Source organism: Engraulis encrasicolus, chromosome 7, assembly GCF_034702125.1.
Source record: "Engraulis encrasicolus isolate BLACKSEA-1 chromosome 7, IST_EnEncr_1.0, whole genome shotgun sequence".
Lineage (NCBI taxonomy): Eukaryota > Metazoa > Chordata > Actinopteri > Clupeiformes > Engraulidae > Engraulis > Engraulis encrasicolus.
The window spans coordinates 50,293,360-50,309,002 of NC_085863.1; the positions used below are offsets into that span (position 1 = coordinate 50,293,360).

The 15,643-nt window shown below is 43.0% G+C and overlaps 1 protein-coding gene across 2 annotated transcripts; it reads right to left on the minus strand.

The window, feature by feature from the left end:
• Positions 1 to 39: 39 nt before the first annotated feature.
• LOC134453072 (arf-GAP with Rho-GAP domain, ANK repeat and PH domain-containing protein 1) lies at positions 40 to 15,347 on the minus strand. 2 transcript variants are annotated; one of them, XM_063203846.1, is made up of 25 exons: positions 15,241 to 15,347; positions 15,029 to 15,090; positions 14,625 to 14,722; positions 14,474 to 14,535; positions 13,546 to 14,080; positions 12,986 to 13,111; positions 12,564 to 12,698; positions 12,217 to 12,277; positions 11,946 to 12,066; positions 11,417 to 11,574; positions 9,520 to 9,626; positions 9,008 to 9,207; positions 8,613 to 8,698; positions 8,121 to 8,303; positions 7,356 to 7,518; positions 7,105 to 7,149; positions 6,050 to 6,173; positions 5,679 to 5,778; positions 5,236 to 5,431; positions 4,945 to 4,990; positions 4,616 to 4,803; positions 2,690 to 2,899; positions 2,359 to 2,464; positions 1,130 to 1,277; positions 40 to 135 (listed from the first exon to the last, which is right to left on the minus strand). In XM_063203846.1, exons 3-25 carry the CDS (start codon positions 14,720 to 14,722, stop codon positions 55 to 57), a joined length of 3,279 nt encoding a protein of 1,092 aa, XP_063059916.1. In that variant the 5' UTR covers positions 15,029 to 15,090; positions 15,241 to 15,347; the 3' UTR covers positions 40 to 54. The 2 variants fall into 2 exon arrangements, with proteins under 2 accessions (XP_063059916.1, XP_063059915.1); XM_063203845.1 differs by having other exon boundaries at positions 15,029 to 15,135.
• Between the last annotated feature and the right edge of the window lie 296 nt (positions 15,348 to 15,643).

Below are 15,643 nucleotides of genomic sequence, written 5' to 3' on the forward strand. Positions count from 1 at the left end.
TAAAAAGTGCATCTGTGATCATCATTATGGAGGAAAGCTCTTGTCTTCGTGATTTTAGAAGACGGTGATGATTTCCTCCCGTTCTTCTTCCAACTGCTCCTCCTGTACACCGTCTATGGTGTCCTCCACACTGACCTGTAGATCAAGGCATCAGGACATTAAATGCCATTCTCAGTGATGTAGTCTACGTAGAACAGTGTTTCTCAAACTTTTTCAGATCGAGGAACACTTTGTCACCCCAAAAATGTTGACAGTTGAATTGACAGTTGACTGGTGCTAATTTTGATGCAGATCACTTACTACTTATTATATTACTCACATTTACGAGCCTGAATTATTGTGGTGAAATGAGACTTCAGCTATGGTTAGCTTTGTAATTATCTTACAAATATTCTCTACTGCCAGCTTGTCTTGGAAAAGTAGAAATCCCCTCGCGGACCACTAGTGGTCCCCGGACCACACTTTGAGAATCACTGTCATAGAAGGTATACGCAGTATAAAACCACCTAAAAATGTCAGGGATTTCAGTATACCCACCTAAAATTGATTGATTCAATGTTTAGAAGAGCACAAATATATAGTACACCCACTACAAAAAACAGACTACACCACTGGCCATTCTGGACCAAAGACCCTACATTGGGAAACATTTCAAAAGTACATCATGTAATAAACCTGATATGCATACGAATATAAACTTCCGTAGATGCTTTTATCCTTGCAAACATAAGCTTGACATCTGCTGTCGCCAATAAATCTGCACCCATTGTCCCACAGTACACTCGGCCTTGCTGTAATCAAGATCATACATGCTGAGCAGTGTGTTGTTTCATAGCTGCTGTTGCTAAGATGGGCCCTACTTTCAACGCAGCAGTCTTTGGCAACCGTTCTGTGACCAAACAATACCAGTGAGGGTTCCCTGGCTTGCACTGCCAAGTCATAATGAAAAATAAATTGTGCTATTGCTTAGAATAATACATAGGAGTAATAATGTTCTTTTTAAGTATAAATATGTATTGACCAATATATAGGAAAGAAAATTATATTGATGGATATTATTAAAGATATGCTGCCATTCATCCAGCAAAAGTTGTGCCTAGGCATGCAGTCACAGTAAAAATTGCCTCACCTGGAAGACGAGAGCGTGGTGTATGATGAGCTCCCGTGTGAGCCGCACCATGTCTGTGTTCATGGCCAACTCCTGGAAGAGAGAGGGCACGAACACCAGCGCCAGGTTCTGGGCCGTCATGCGGTTCTCCTGGCTGTGCACCTGCACCCTGGAGAGAACAGACCGGACACAGGAGAGACAGACAGACATGCGGTCACCACTCCACTCCTCATGGTCTGGCCCAACCAATCTCACATTCATTATTATTAGAAACCCATGTGTGGATTTGATTTGGGGTCTGCTTGTTCCATCAAAGTACCAGTTGTTGCTGTCGTAATGAGTTCATTTTAACAGCTTGAGCTGGATAGGGTCATTGTCGGTCCTTCTACAGCACCAGATAGTGCCAAGACGGAGGGAAAGGAAGTCTTTGGAACACATATTCTAAGGAGTTAAAGCAACCAAACATTTTTTGGAGCGTTTTAACTTTTTGGTATAGCATCTCTAGCTGGAATGGTATGATGCTACAGTACAACCAAAGAGGGTGGATTAATAAAGAGGCTTCAAAACCTGCCCACCCAATGCAAAAAGTGTGCTCAAGTTGGGTCTCCTAAGGGGGCGTTGTCCCCTCCTTCTATTTTTGAGGTGTTTGCATGAGAAGTAAGCTACCGCCATCTACAGCGTTAAGGGGACTCCATTTATTCTCAATCTCAGGACTCCGAAGGTCTCCTAACCGAAGGGGCGTTCACCCGACAGAAAGTGGATACCAGAAAAGAACTAGAATGACGTATCTCTGTCTAGAATATCTCTGGTACAACGTTGAGGACACAGATAGTGCAACTTTGGGCTGATAAGGAGTAAACATATTCAATTCAAACTCCAAAAGGAAGTGTGATTGCTTACAGCTTTACTCTATAGAGACTAATATCACCTGGGATGAATGAATAAGGGTCTCTGAACACCGGTTCCAACAAAGTGCGCAGCACTGCTTTGCCAAAGTTCAATTCCACCCTTTTCAATACAACCCCGCACACCGGCGCCGGATGTCGCCTGCCAATGAGGGGGAGAGCTCTATTTTTGTTGGAGGCGTTCATTGATTATCCATGCTCTGCTGTGATGAAACTGGCCATTCCTTGTTACAGCATATCTGCGGCAGTGTGCGGGAGTAACCAAAACTGTTGAACCAATAGTGCTCCGCAATGCTGTTGGCAGTGGTGTGCGGAGGGCCTGAGACTGGATGGATGGATACGTACTGGTAGAGGTGTCCACACAGCACCTGTAGGATGTCCCTGCTCTCTGCGGGCAGCTGCCTCACCAGTCTGGCATACCCCTGCAGCCTCAGGGCCTCGTGAGGGACAGCTAGAGAGAAACACAAGCACAACATTTGGATTTCAGACAAGAGTTGATAGTGTCATTTATTAAGGGAGGGGGGCAAAGATGCAACTACATCCCTCTATTTCATATGGTGTAAAAATGTTTTGAGGATGGCAATAAATTTGCATTTCGAAAAAAATCAATAATATGGTATGTTAATGCATACATACTGTACACACTGACCCGGAGGGCCGTTCATGCCTATATTACCTGCTGCATGGACCCACTGGTCCTTGTGTGCCTGGGGGATGAGCTCCAGCTGGTCTCGGATCATCTGTTTGAGGGCGCTCCCGGTGTCCAAGATGCCCTGATCGTCCGTCTCCAGCTTGGCTGAGTCCGGATGCCTCCTCAGGGCCTCCACCAGCTGGCTGGTCTTCTTGGCTATGCCACAGCGCCGGTACAGGCCCTCCACCTTCAGACCTGGGAGCAGTAATTACATTACATTATATTATATTACAGACCTGGCAGCATCGCATTAGATACCGCCCACCGCCACAGGCCCTCAACCTTCAGGCCTGGCAGTATTGCATTCGATTACATAACAGTTAGAAGACACTTTTATCCCTAGAAACTTACCAAAGAGGACAAACAACTTGATGCACTCAGACCCGTGATGCTTCAAGTACACATATGGGCCTCATGACAGGACAACTTTATTATCCCAAAACTACTGGTATTCAAAACTTTCTTTAATTAAATAAATGAATGATGTAGTATTGTACATTAAGCAATAGCAAAGCAAGTATTCAAGTCCACACAAGGAATGATGTTACTCAATTTCTCAAATAGCACATGGCACAGGGTTACTTTAGGAAGCTATAATATAGTTATTATACTACACTGCCCCACAATGTGCAGTAACTACGCCAACGTTGAAACTGAGAAAAATGCCTTCAAAGCCTTGGTATTAGGTTGGATATTGTAATTACTGCAAATTTGACAAATCAATATCTCTAAAATGGGACACATTTGGAACATCTACATCTCTACATCATACGCAAATTGAAATCACTGTCTGTTGACCCCCATCTCCTTCTGCTACTATACAAGAGCATCATGCAGCCTCTTCTACTCTACTGCTACCCCTGTTTCTTCAACATACTAATTGTCACTAGCAAGAACAAACTGATCAAAATCTCCAATTTGGCATCCAAGATAATACACCTCTCTACCCCCAGCCTCACTGACGCAAATGACAAAGCCATCACACGCCTAGCCCACACAATAGCAAGCAGTCCAGACAACCCCCTGAACCAGTTCTTCACTTTTCTTCCATCTGGTCGCAGGTACAGGACCCTGGACTGGCAAAAAGCACATTTCAAGTAAAGATTTGTTCCCTCAGCTATAACTGCACTGAGCAAACTTTTGTACACACAACGCATGCACACACACACACACACACACACACACACACACACACACACAGCTGGGAAATGAGAGGAGCTGCATATCTGGTGGCATAGCTGGGTAAATGAGGGCGAGGGAAGAATAACAGAATAAAATAAAATGAAAATGGATGGGTTGTGTGGAGGAGAGGAATGTAATGCATAGGTATGTAGAGGAGTGTATATTAGAGTGTATATGAATAGATGTGTGTATATGTGTTGTATGTGAATGTCTGAGGATGTTTATGTGTCTACAAACGTATGTGTGAAAATGGTGTCTATATGTATAGCAAATGAGATGTGTACTACAAGATCTAACCTGATGAAACTGAACAGTCTGATGTGAAAACAAATATCCCTATGGGACAATAAAGAATCTAATCTGAATCTGAACATAAGGCTTTATCACAAGATAAAGAAGGTGCAATGAAGACCATTTTCAGTCTAAACTCCATTTTGACAAAATATGTAGTTACTTCACGCTGCCTTTGTAGGGCAGTACAGCTCTGGATACTTGTGATGCTGGGTTTCTCAATTCCACACGTACTAGGGCTGCTCGATATTGGGAAATATCAATATCACGATATTTTCATGGATACTAGTGATGCTGTGTTTCTCAATTCCTACTGACGCGGTGGTCCATACGTACTAGGGCTGCTCGATATTGGGAAATATCAATATCACGATATTTTCATGGATACTAGTGATGCTGTGTTTCTCAATTCCTACTGACGCGGTGGTCCATACGTACCATGTCTGGTGATGTGGCTTATGCACTTCTGAACGGCTGGGGGCACTGTGTCACAAGACGTGCAGAGCTCAGGGTACAGAGTCTGGCCTTGGCTCGGTCTCCGAGCCGGAGCCGTCCGCACTGCCCTCTGCAGCAGACCGAACCAGCTGGTGCAGCTACTCTGCTTCTCGAACTGCAGCGACAGTGTCCTGCGTAAGAAAAAGAAAAGAAATAAAAATGTGGGTAAAGGGCCGCTAGTGACACCCCGCCATCGCGGCCCTTTGGAGGCTCACCGCAGGGAAAGCCGTGATTTGTTTTCACATGGCACCACCTGTGGCGGCAGAACTAACCTTTCCCCGAGGTCCATCTCCACTCTGTTGTCGGCAGCATTGAGATCTGTGGAGGACATCAAAGGAAAGGCATGGTGAGCCAAACAAGGGTGTTAAACTCCACACACGCAGAGAGACGCTAAAAAGATGTCCTCACGTCCCCTCTCTGTTGTGTTACATCACAACGACACAATGGCTCCTTCTGTCTCTGCAGATTTATGTACCGTATCGTATGTGTTCGCAAAACTCAGCTTTGTATGTTCTAACACCTTTTGTTGGATAAGCAAAGGGGAGTGTAAGACTGGAACGTACTGTGTTGTTGGTCTCCAAACAGGGCGAGCCTCTCCTTGGCCCTCTTGGCATCAGTGGGAAACAGCAGCAGCTCGCCGGCTCTAAGGGCTACCCAGGCCTCCGTGTGCTGCAGACCGCTGCCCTCACGCATCGACACACGTGAGGCTGCCAGCAGCCCCGTCACATCACTCTCCTGCACATTGCCTGGAAGCACCACCTGAGGAAGATAACACGATGGAGATGTTGCCATTAAGAACATACAATCATTTTAGATTGCTGGTATAAGGGTTATGCTTTAATTTGGAATGGGACATATTAGCAAAGCCACATAAAAACAGGCAAATATGGTGTATGGTTGGATGGTGATTATTGAAGATTATTTGACATTGTTGGGATAATAATTTCAGTACATGAGTAAAACTGTATGAGCACACAATATAAGATTCATGGTGCAGGTGCAATACCTTCAATATGTGAAGTAAGTGGATGAGAAGAGTCTCCTGGTTGTTCGCATTGCAAATCAGCTTGTCCGTCAGTGTCAGCATGTCAAACTCATAAACTGACCTGGGACAGAAGTCACAGACAGAAGTCAGAAGCCTTTTTCAGTTCAAGTGTGACCAATTACATTTACGCAAAGGTAGATTGGTGTGCATAGAGTAGACTGACTAGTAAATACAATGTGCTCTTATGTTCAGACATCACGAGTACTTTTAAAACAGTTGACAGACTTTGAATAAAAATGTCAAGACAAACTCAACTCCATTGTGCACTGACATGGCCTGTTCATCTGATGGAATGTATTGGGCTTAACCTTTGACGCTTGGCCTCTACCTACCCCTCAGATCGATCATAGATGGCAATGACCTCCCTCAGGTCGAGGACGTCACACGCGGCCGATTGGTTCTCCTGTGAGAAGAGGAAGCGCTCATCCTCCAGTTTCCCATGCAGCTCCTCAAGCCCTGTCACAGATAAACCAGACAGTGTTGCATTAGAGACCCCAGATAGACCAGAGAGGGTTGCATTAGAGCAGTGGTTCTCAACTGGAACAGTCTTGGGACCCACCATTTTCCACTCTCATTCGGTCGCGACCCAATTTTTTTAGCGTTCAAGTCTATTCAATGCAATTCTCAAAATGTAACCAAGACTCGAATGACTGGTTGCACGCTATCTATCTCGCATTAACATTCAGATTGTATCTATGACAACACATGACACGGAGTTCACTAGCCTATCAAAATAAAAGTTGTAAATTGTTGCAGGAAAAGTTGGATTTTTTTTTTTTAGAATTACGTTTTTTTTACACCAAGGCTCTGCGACCCACCCATGACCCTTCCGTCGCGACCCACCAGTTGAGAAACACTGCATTAGAGACACACAAACAGCTCCTCAAGCCCTGCCACACATAGACCATGCAGTGATGCATTGGAGACACACAAAAGGCTCATCAAGCCCTACCACAGACAGACCAGAGTCGACAGTGTCGCATTAGAGACATACAAACAGCTCCTCAAGCCTTGACACAGATATCAATCAACCAATCAATCAATCAATCAATCAATCAATCAATCAATCAATCAATCAATCAATCAATCAATCAATCAATCAATCAATCAACCAATCAATCAATCAATCAATCACAGATAGACCAGACAGTGTTGCATTGATTAGAGACACACAAACCATTCATCAGCCAGACTGATGTATTAGAACAACAAAGGCTTGACTTGACTTGACAGTATACATGCGGCCCTTCTCAAGATAACCCAGAGTGATGTGTTGGACACACAAACATTTCATCAAGCAGACTGTGATGTATTAAGAAATATGATGTATGAAGAAGAGTGTGTAGTTTTAAAGAAACACAGTCTTCATAACCCTCAGTATGCTTACCTGGATTGTCTTTGGAGCTCACCAGCTGGTCAAAGGTTGGAGTCTCTGTAAATGAAAAAAAAAACAATTGTTTTGATACCCATTTCATGCAAAAAAAAAATCAGATATCCTTTATGCTATGACAGATATGAAATTATGTGAATCCATTTGTGACTGAAAGAGGATGCAAAGGATACAAAGTACACATACTAATGTCTAAATTCTTTGGTAGTTAAGTACAGTACATGCCCGAAGGGGGTTCACACACATACCCAGGAATTCATTGTGCCTCAGGAGTTCCACCTGTAGGGCTTGGTTAGCCTGTTCAGCGAGGGCGATGGGCCCATCTCCGGTCCGGCACAGGACCCGCGCCCCCGAGCAGATCAGAGACAAGGTCTCTGCCACATCCGGCCCACACACCACCTGGCAAAGCCTCTGTGGACATGGAAAAGAGGAGTCAGTGACATCATGGTATAAGCCAGTCAATTCTGCACAGTCTCGTATCTGGTATCAAACCCGAAACCTCACGGCAAGCTCTGGTATAGGAGACAGACGCACTATCAAATGATCTGTAAGCTGGGCCTCAATACAAGTCAAAAGCTTACAGTATCTGTGTAAGATTTTGGGAGGGAGAGATACTAATACTAATACTAATGTTACAGGCCAATCTGCTAGCTGGCATCCATTACAATAGCACCTGTTCAGTGACATACCTATGTTATCATTTCATTTCAAATGAGAAGTAAGGTTATGTTGGTGTCTTCTTGTGTTTTTCCACTTGAGCTCTCCAGAAATTGTGCATAATTTCTTGCAGAAAATGCAGTTTGTCTGTATTCTACAATATTTCTCAACTAGTTTCCATGGAAACAACAAACCACCTAACATTTATACTGGACATCTACACATGCAACTTCTAGCTCATTTTCATACAGCGCAGTCTAAATAAAAACAATGACCATTTGTTTGTATTATTTGTTATTACTGTATAAAACTGCCCAATTTCCCCTTCCAAGGTTTACTTTGTGTCATTTTCTTACCTGTTCGAGGAGGTCTCTGTTGGATGCCAGTGGGTGGGACCTCCTATAGATGCCCTTGACATACTTGTCTCTGATAAACGCCTCCCTCTCTGCTGTGGCAGCGTCTGGTAGTATCTGCTCCGCTGCAGGTATGTTGTAACCCCAAACATCATTGGCTGCCTTGTTACCATACACCACAAACAGCTGGCAGGAGAGCGGGAAAGAGAATGAATGTTTGTTTTTTAATTGGAACCGTTGACCATAGTATAACATTTCATGAGGCATTTGTTCCTCTCCGAAAAGTCAAGGTTCAACTTTGTAAATAATGGTCTCTCTATGAATGAGAGAGCCATCTTTAAAATGTTGAGCCATTAGCTGAAAGTAATGAACACTACCAAATAATAAATATTTCATCAGATATATTGATAGACAGTGAACTTTCTGAAGACAGGATGTCTACTTCTACCTGTCTATCTCTGCATGCTCCCAAAGAACACCTGAGCATCTACTCACCTCCAATAATGGTTCTGTCCAGACCTTACTATCAAGCTTCAGACTGCGCACTTTGGACTTGCTTGTTCCCAAGGCTCTGTGCTGGCCTTTACCAAAAATAGAGAAATAACAAAAAAAAACGTAAGATTAATCAAAGAGCTTCTATCTGATAGACAGGCCTTATCGACACCAAATCAAATGCAAAACTCTTTCCCAAAACCTTAAGTGCTAAATGCACCAGCTAGAGTGGGAGGGTATATAAGAGTAGAGTAACTTTATTGTTCCCAATGAAAATGAAGACAAAATGTCTACTTGATTGGCTTGATTATGCATTGAAAAGTCTTTTCTCAATGTTCTTGGGAATCAATAAAGTATCTCTCTAATGTATTCTTGGCCAGTCCAGTAGTTGCTCTCACCCGCGCAGTCCTCACAGATGACCAGCAGGAGGTTGATGGAGGCCCACTCTGGGTTGGGGCTGCCGCAGTCGCCACACACCTTGTTCCAGGGGCTGGCCCACAGCCGATGAGCCACCTCACTGCACGACAGGGCACTCAGGATGCCCTGGCTCAGACAGTTATACCAAACGCCCAGCTCTCGAGACGAGTCCGCAGAGAAACTGAGGAAAGCAGAAAATGACAGAAATTGATTTTGTCTGACAGCAGAAAAGGAGGAGCAGAACTACATGTCCAACTTAGTGTAAAAAAAATATATGTACATATAATGGAGAATAGTATAGTTGTATAATTATTCATTAATGTGATTTTTTTTGTTGAGTAATAATGTTACATATCCTGCATTTCACTCGTAAAAGAACTTTGTACACATTCTAAAGTGCTGAAAGTGCTTAAAAAAGACCAAATAGAAAAAAAAGAAAGAAAAAAATAGCACAGTAACATTGAGTGTCGGTGACCAGGCAAAAGGTTCTCACTTGAAGGTCTTGTATGGTGTGATAAGACTGAAGCCGTGTCGGCCTGTCTGCTTGACTGATGCAACGTTCATGGACACACAGGTCATGCCGATGCCCAAGTTAAAGTCCTGTGACACACACACCCAAACACAAGATAAAGAACACGAGTGCATTCTTACAACATTATACATTCCACAGGGCCCTATGTGTAGGGGCCACACAAAGGTGCACTAACCTAATCTACCTAATTGAAATGTTTTGACACTATGTGTAATTATAACAAAATGATAATGTAATTATTATAGTTATTATAGTGATGTAATAGCTACTGCTAGATAGCCATCCACCACAATAGATATCCTGTACATGTAGAATACATTTCACTTTGATTTTTTTCTCTGCCTCCTGATATACTGTATTATGTACAGAGAGTGGGGTGTCAGTAAAATACTTCGGTAAGAATTCATGTGGATATCTCAACACTCAACATGTGATTGAATTTGGGGATTAGTAGCCCTTTAAACTACCATCATTTATAACTACGCACCATCCATTGTCTATGTGCAATGTACTCAACCATAGCTCATACATGTTCAGGTATTATTGTTTGCTTTAACAAACCCTGACATTGACTGTGTCAAAATGTGTCGGCTGTCTTTTTTGTCTTCCTCAGTAGGCCTATGCAAATCGGAAAAAGCGGAGCGCCCGTGTTGTGCGTCTTCGTCAGAAGCTTAGTCACTAAATGATGTCAGCATATGTCTTCTAATTCAACCATGAAACCGGTTTTGGAACAAAGACTACCAGATAGACAGGAATGCGTTCAGCCTCCATTTACTTCACAAAGGCTTGGGGATTAGGTCACTTTCAAGTGGCTCTGTGTGCCCAACAATACAGTATACTGTAGATAAACTGAGACTATAAAAAGACATTACCCCACGCACTGTATAGCTTACTCTTGAATTTACAAATACAATGTCACACATAGGTGCTATTACTGCAACTCACTCATGACAGGTCTACCTGCTTGTGCGCTAAAGCCTCTGCAGATGATCCAGAATGTGGCGGCACGGTTGATATTCAATCAACCCAAAAGGACCCATGTTACTCCTCTATTTATTGAGTTGCACTGGTTACCGATCGCCGCCCGGATCAAGCACAAGGCATTGACCCTTGCCTACAAAACCATCACAGGAACGGCCCCAGCTTATCTGAAGGACCTACTTACGCCAAATGTTACTGGAAGAGAACTGCGCTCATCCAGCTCAAGCCGTCTGGCTCTGCCATCCAGTCGCTCTAGGTACTCCCAGTCAAGATTGTCCGGTCTCCCCGAGGCAGCAAGACTAAGCACATCTCTTGCAGCCTTCAAGAAACAACTAAAGACATTCCTCTTCCGAAAGAATCTACTAGACTAATGCTTGAACTGGCCTTGCCCCAGGGCAGACTCCTGACATGATGTTTAGTTTAGTTTAGTTTGTGTGTGTGTGTACTCGTTATTTACTCTTTGTATAAAAAATAACCCCTCTTTGCAACTGCACTTGTTGTTCTGTATATCTCCTGTGCACTTTGTATTTGCTTGTGATGTTGGCTTGATTATGTCCTCTTTTGAAAGTCGCTTTGGTTATAAAGCGTCTGCCAAATGCAATGTAATGTAATAATGTAATAATATGTAATAATGTAAAAATTATGGTGCAGTAGAGCATCATTTCCATCAAAGAGTGAACATGAAGAAAGACATTACACTTTCATCTCACTGATACATACATACACGCGTGTACGCATACAGTATGAGGTTAAAGTCTCACTTTTTGTTTTTTAAAAAAGTATAATCTGTGCATAATGTCTAATCTGTTTTGTGCAAAAATCTATTAACTTTGAAGTCTAGAGATCTATGGATCTGTCTATTTAGATGCTTTCAGACCTCTTTCTTGCTGTAGATCCACAGGTTGTGTCCGCATATGGCAGCGTACACCTTGGTGCGCGGGTCCTTCATGGTGAGGGGGCCGTGGTGGTCGGGTGGCGGCAGGGGCTCTGTCCCTCGCGTGGCCTGCAGGGAGGTGACCCAGCCCTCCCTCACAGCTGTGGACATCAGGGGACATTGGGGACAGGCAGAGAGGGTTACACAAGAGGTCAGAGAAAGTCAAAACAAAACAAAACAGAGTCGGTCGGAGGGTTGCGGCGTTCTTCTAGTTGTGCAAAGAAAGTGTCCAAAAAAACACTTGACACGACAGAGCAATACGTGACAGAATTGAATCCATCAGCCTACCCAGAATGCACTAGTGTAAAGATAAACACACAGTAAAAACATGTAGGGTTCATTCAACACTAATTGAGTACTCTGAGACTAAATACAATCTAGAAGATGTTTAATTGACTCCCTAAGTGATTAATAATGCATTCATTATCTGATTTTTTTACGGTGCAGAAGAAAACACAGTTAGTGGGCCCACCTTCATTGTGGGCCATGAACTCAAAGTGCTTCTTGCCGAAGTGGATGGAGAAGCGGCCACTGCCTTGCTGCCGCACGTTGGTGATGCTGGACACGTGGAAGACATACTCAGTGAACTTGTCCTGTCATACAAGGGGCAGAGTGAACCATGAGTCACAGTATCCACATGTGTTTTCCTATGAGTCCATGACAAAAGCGTGCAACACCTGACACACACGAGTAAGATGGAAACGATAGGTATAGTTCAGAAAAAAATCCTGTACTGTACTTACTGAGCGCTTTTTCCACAGTGACATCAGCTGTCCGTCCAGGGTTGCCCATAAGACATTATGTCTGTGAGAAATTCGGGAAAAAAAATTACATTAACAGACAGTTTATGGTGTTAAAGGTGATCATGGCTTCACACTCAGAAAATGTACTACAAGATACTATTTATTCCATATGCTGTTTCACTTTTAAAATGGCTATTTTTGTTATTGATGAAGTCATTAAAAAGTGCTTATAAATGTTTTTTGTCTATTAAAACCCAGTGTTTTCTGTCAAGCTCTAGTTAATGCCTATGGATGTGTGATTTATCCAGTTGTGTTTTTTGTTTGCTTGTCGCAGCAGGGATAGTTACTTTCGCCCTTTCCACACGTCCAGCCAGCTGGATCGTGACACGACGCTCCCTGCGTGTCGAGCCTCTGCAGGAGGGGCTGCCCTGGCTAACCCTGAGGGGCTCTGCTTTTTCCTGCTCACGCGAATGGTGGCCGCCCTGTCAGACAGAAAAGAAAAACGTTAGAAAATAATGTTTAAAAAATGTTTAACTCCTTTGTTATAACCTTATTTGAACCAACATCGAAATTGTGAAGTCTTAGTCTGTTACCTAAGACTCTTAGTAATGTAGTACTGTATATGTTGTTATGATGTAGTTCGAGTGTTTACAGCAAAGAGTGAATAGTTCAATTGACAAGCCCTTCTCCAGTCAGAGGCTACAGTATAGTGGTGTCATTGAAAGACATACAGCAGTATTTTACCTTTGGTTAGCTAGACAGGACTTACCGAGGTATTTTTTGTTTTTCCAGCTGGGCCTCTATCTGTTTTTCGATTGGTGTTGGGGTGGGTTGTTGTGTGGCCATTTTAAAACTAAACCTCTGGCCATCAGGAACAGTTCTGGAGACCAAAGCTCTGAAAACCAAAACAAAACATGATTGCAAAAAAAATCGTCACTCAAGTGTGTTATTACAATCTAATTCTATCCCGTCAAAAATGTAACTTAAAAGCACAATGTTTTAATAGCATATTCATTGGATATGTATGGTAGCCCCTTAATGCATACCATACCTCCAGTGACACACTGTAATAGACATTGAAAAATTAACTACCCTAGTACTACTCTACTATGACATAACACAGGGCCTTTAGTAATGCACTACGACTCGGTCATTGCCGTTCTGGTAACAGCAAATGTATAACGCCGTGTCTTAATGGATTAATCAAAATTCTTCTTCTATGATCTTTTATCTGTGTATGAATGGTCTATCGATGGCAAATCATTTATCCTTTTACATCTGCCCTGCATTTGGCCACATGTGCATGCATGTGCATCCACACTCTCTCACCCTTCTGGCTCAGATGGGGCGTGGGGTTCCGCTGTCTCTCCACCAAGCATCTCGTCATCTGACTTGAGGGAGTCTGGGGTCATGGGGTACTCCTCTTCATTGGAGGAGTCTGACGCTGGTGGTGGTGGTGGTGCTGTGGGCTCGGGTGGAGGCTCTGGCACAGTCACAGACTCTAGTACAGTCTCCAGCTGAAGCTCAGTCACAGGCTCAGGCAGAGGATATGGGTATGGCTGTGCTTCTGGCTCTGGCTCTGGCTCTGGCTCTGGCTCTGGCTCTGGCTCTGGCTCTGGCTCTGGCTCTGGCTCTGGCTCCGGAGCAGAGGCCTCCAGGGGGCTTAGTGGGGGTACGTGTGAGGGTGGACATGTTGGCGAGCTTGGTGTTAGCACACTGCTCTGCTTTGCATCGTCTGTGGGTTCCTGTGGGCTTTGACTGATGGGGAGTTCACAAGGCACCTCAGTGTAGGGGATATTGACAGGCGCCAAGTCACCGCCGCCAGGCACATCCACAGAGGGGACACGGAAAGGAGTGTAATTTTCTGTTGGACAGTTAAAAGTTCTATTCATGAATATGTTCTGGAATGATCAAAGCTACCCTGCTGTATGATAGAATCTCTGGTCTTAAATTCCAAGCATTTGCATCATATCTCAGTACAGATTGATATGTGGACGAGGACTAGAAGAGAACCAGTTTGTCTTATTTTTGGCAAGCCTATCACGTCTCAATCGTCCATACAAACCACACTGAGGTGGCACTACAATTACATAACTTTTGTCTATCGGCACATATGTCTAAACAAATAGTCCTATCTAAAAAAGATTGATAGTAGGTTATTGTGTATTATTATTATTATTATTATTATTATTATTATTATTATTATTATTATTATTATTATTATTATTATAGACATGAACTTTGGTGGTATAGTTACCCTCAAGGGATGCCCCTCTTGGCAACGATGCTTCTGTAGGCCTATCATACCACACAGATTCCCTAAGTCGAGAGTCAGAGAAACAATGTCACATCATTTTCAACTTTCAAACAAATAAAATGTGCCTGAATACTCCAGCTTGCTACCTCACCTTTCAAGTGATAATCTTCTTCCAGCCTTATTTATCCTGTAGCGTGCTCGTGGTTTTGGTACAGGTGGTGCAGTGATGTCGGGTGATTCCAAAGACATCTTTTGTACAAAATATATGAAGATACAAATTAGGCTAGCCTAAACCTCATTGGTGTGTCACTTGAGCACCAAATACAACAGTATTTATCTTAAATGGAATAACATTGTAATATTGGTTTGATAATAATATTGGTTTGATAATAGCCCAAACAAATGAACCCAAATAAATGAACCCAACAAAGCACACAATAGACTACGAAATTGCGATATGGAATGAGTTCGGACCAGACAGCCGACCTCTGAGAATGAGTGAATGCAACATGTTGGACTCAAGGTTCCTTACAAAACACATAAAAGACTGCCTACCACGATAGGTCGTTCCAACGGTTCAAAGGTGAGGAATTGTCCTGATCAAACATTAAAGACAGCTGCAGAAGACAGAGAAGGAAACATTCACCCTCTATTCTTCAAATCTGTCAAAAAAAGCTCAGTGTTATTCGGGGAGCCCTACACAATTCGAAATATCTTATAAATATCCTATATTTGAACTTGAGTGGTTGTCAAAGAGTCATACATACACACTGTAGTAGTGATCCTGTTCCAAATAGATCAACTTTACGCGCGCGGAAGTGTATCTAATGCTCGTCTATTCAACTCCTCAGGATGACACGAATAGCTGTGGAACTTCCAGTTAGGCTATTTAAAAGCAGAGAGATGTTTTCAAGTACTACCTTTCACCTGTCATACCTGTTCAGTCAGTGACTTCCCCTGAAGGGCTGGGCTTCGCCTCATGGAAAACTGATAATTAGTCTAAGTAGGCCTAGACAGCTCTTGCATTTTTATTCCAGTTCAACTATTGAATACATTTTAGACATTCACAGTAGGCCTAGTCTATAGCGAACAAAAACTATTCCTCTTTAATATATCCCAACTTGAAAACATTTCTGAATAAATCGTTCACTAAATCATAGAGAAAGTGAA

Coding starts and splice junctions, on each gene's coding strand:
- LOC134453072 (XM_063203846.1), bottom strand. CDS start 14,722: ATGTCTTTGGAATCACCCGACATCACTGCACCACCTGTACCAAAACCA. Junction 9,627..11,416: donor GGATCTACAGCAAGAAAGAG/GTCTGAAAGCAT, acceptor TGTGTGTCACAG/GACTTTAACTTGGGCATCGG. Junction 8,699..9,007: donor CATCTGTGAGGACTGCGCGG/GTGAGAGCAACT, acceptor TTTTTGGTAAAG/GCCAGCACAGAGCCTTGGGA.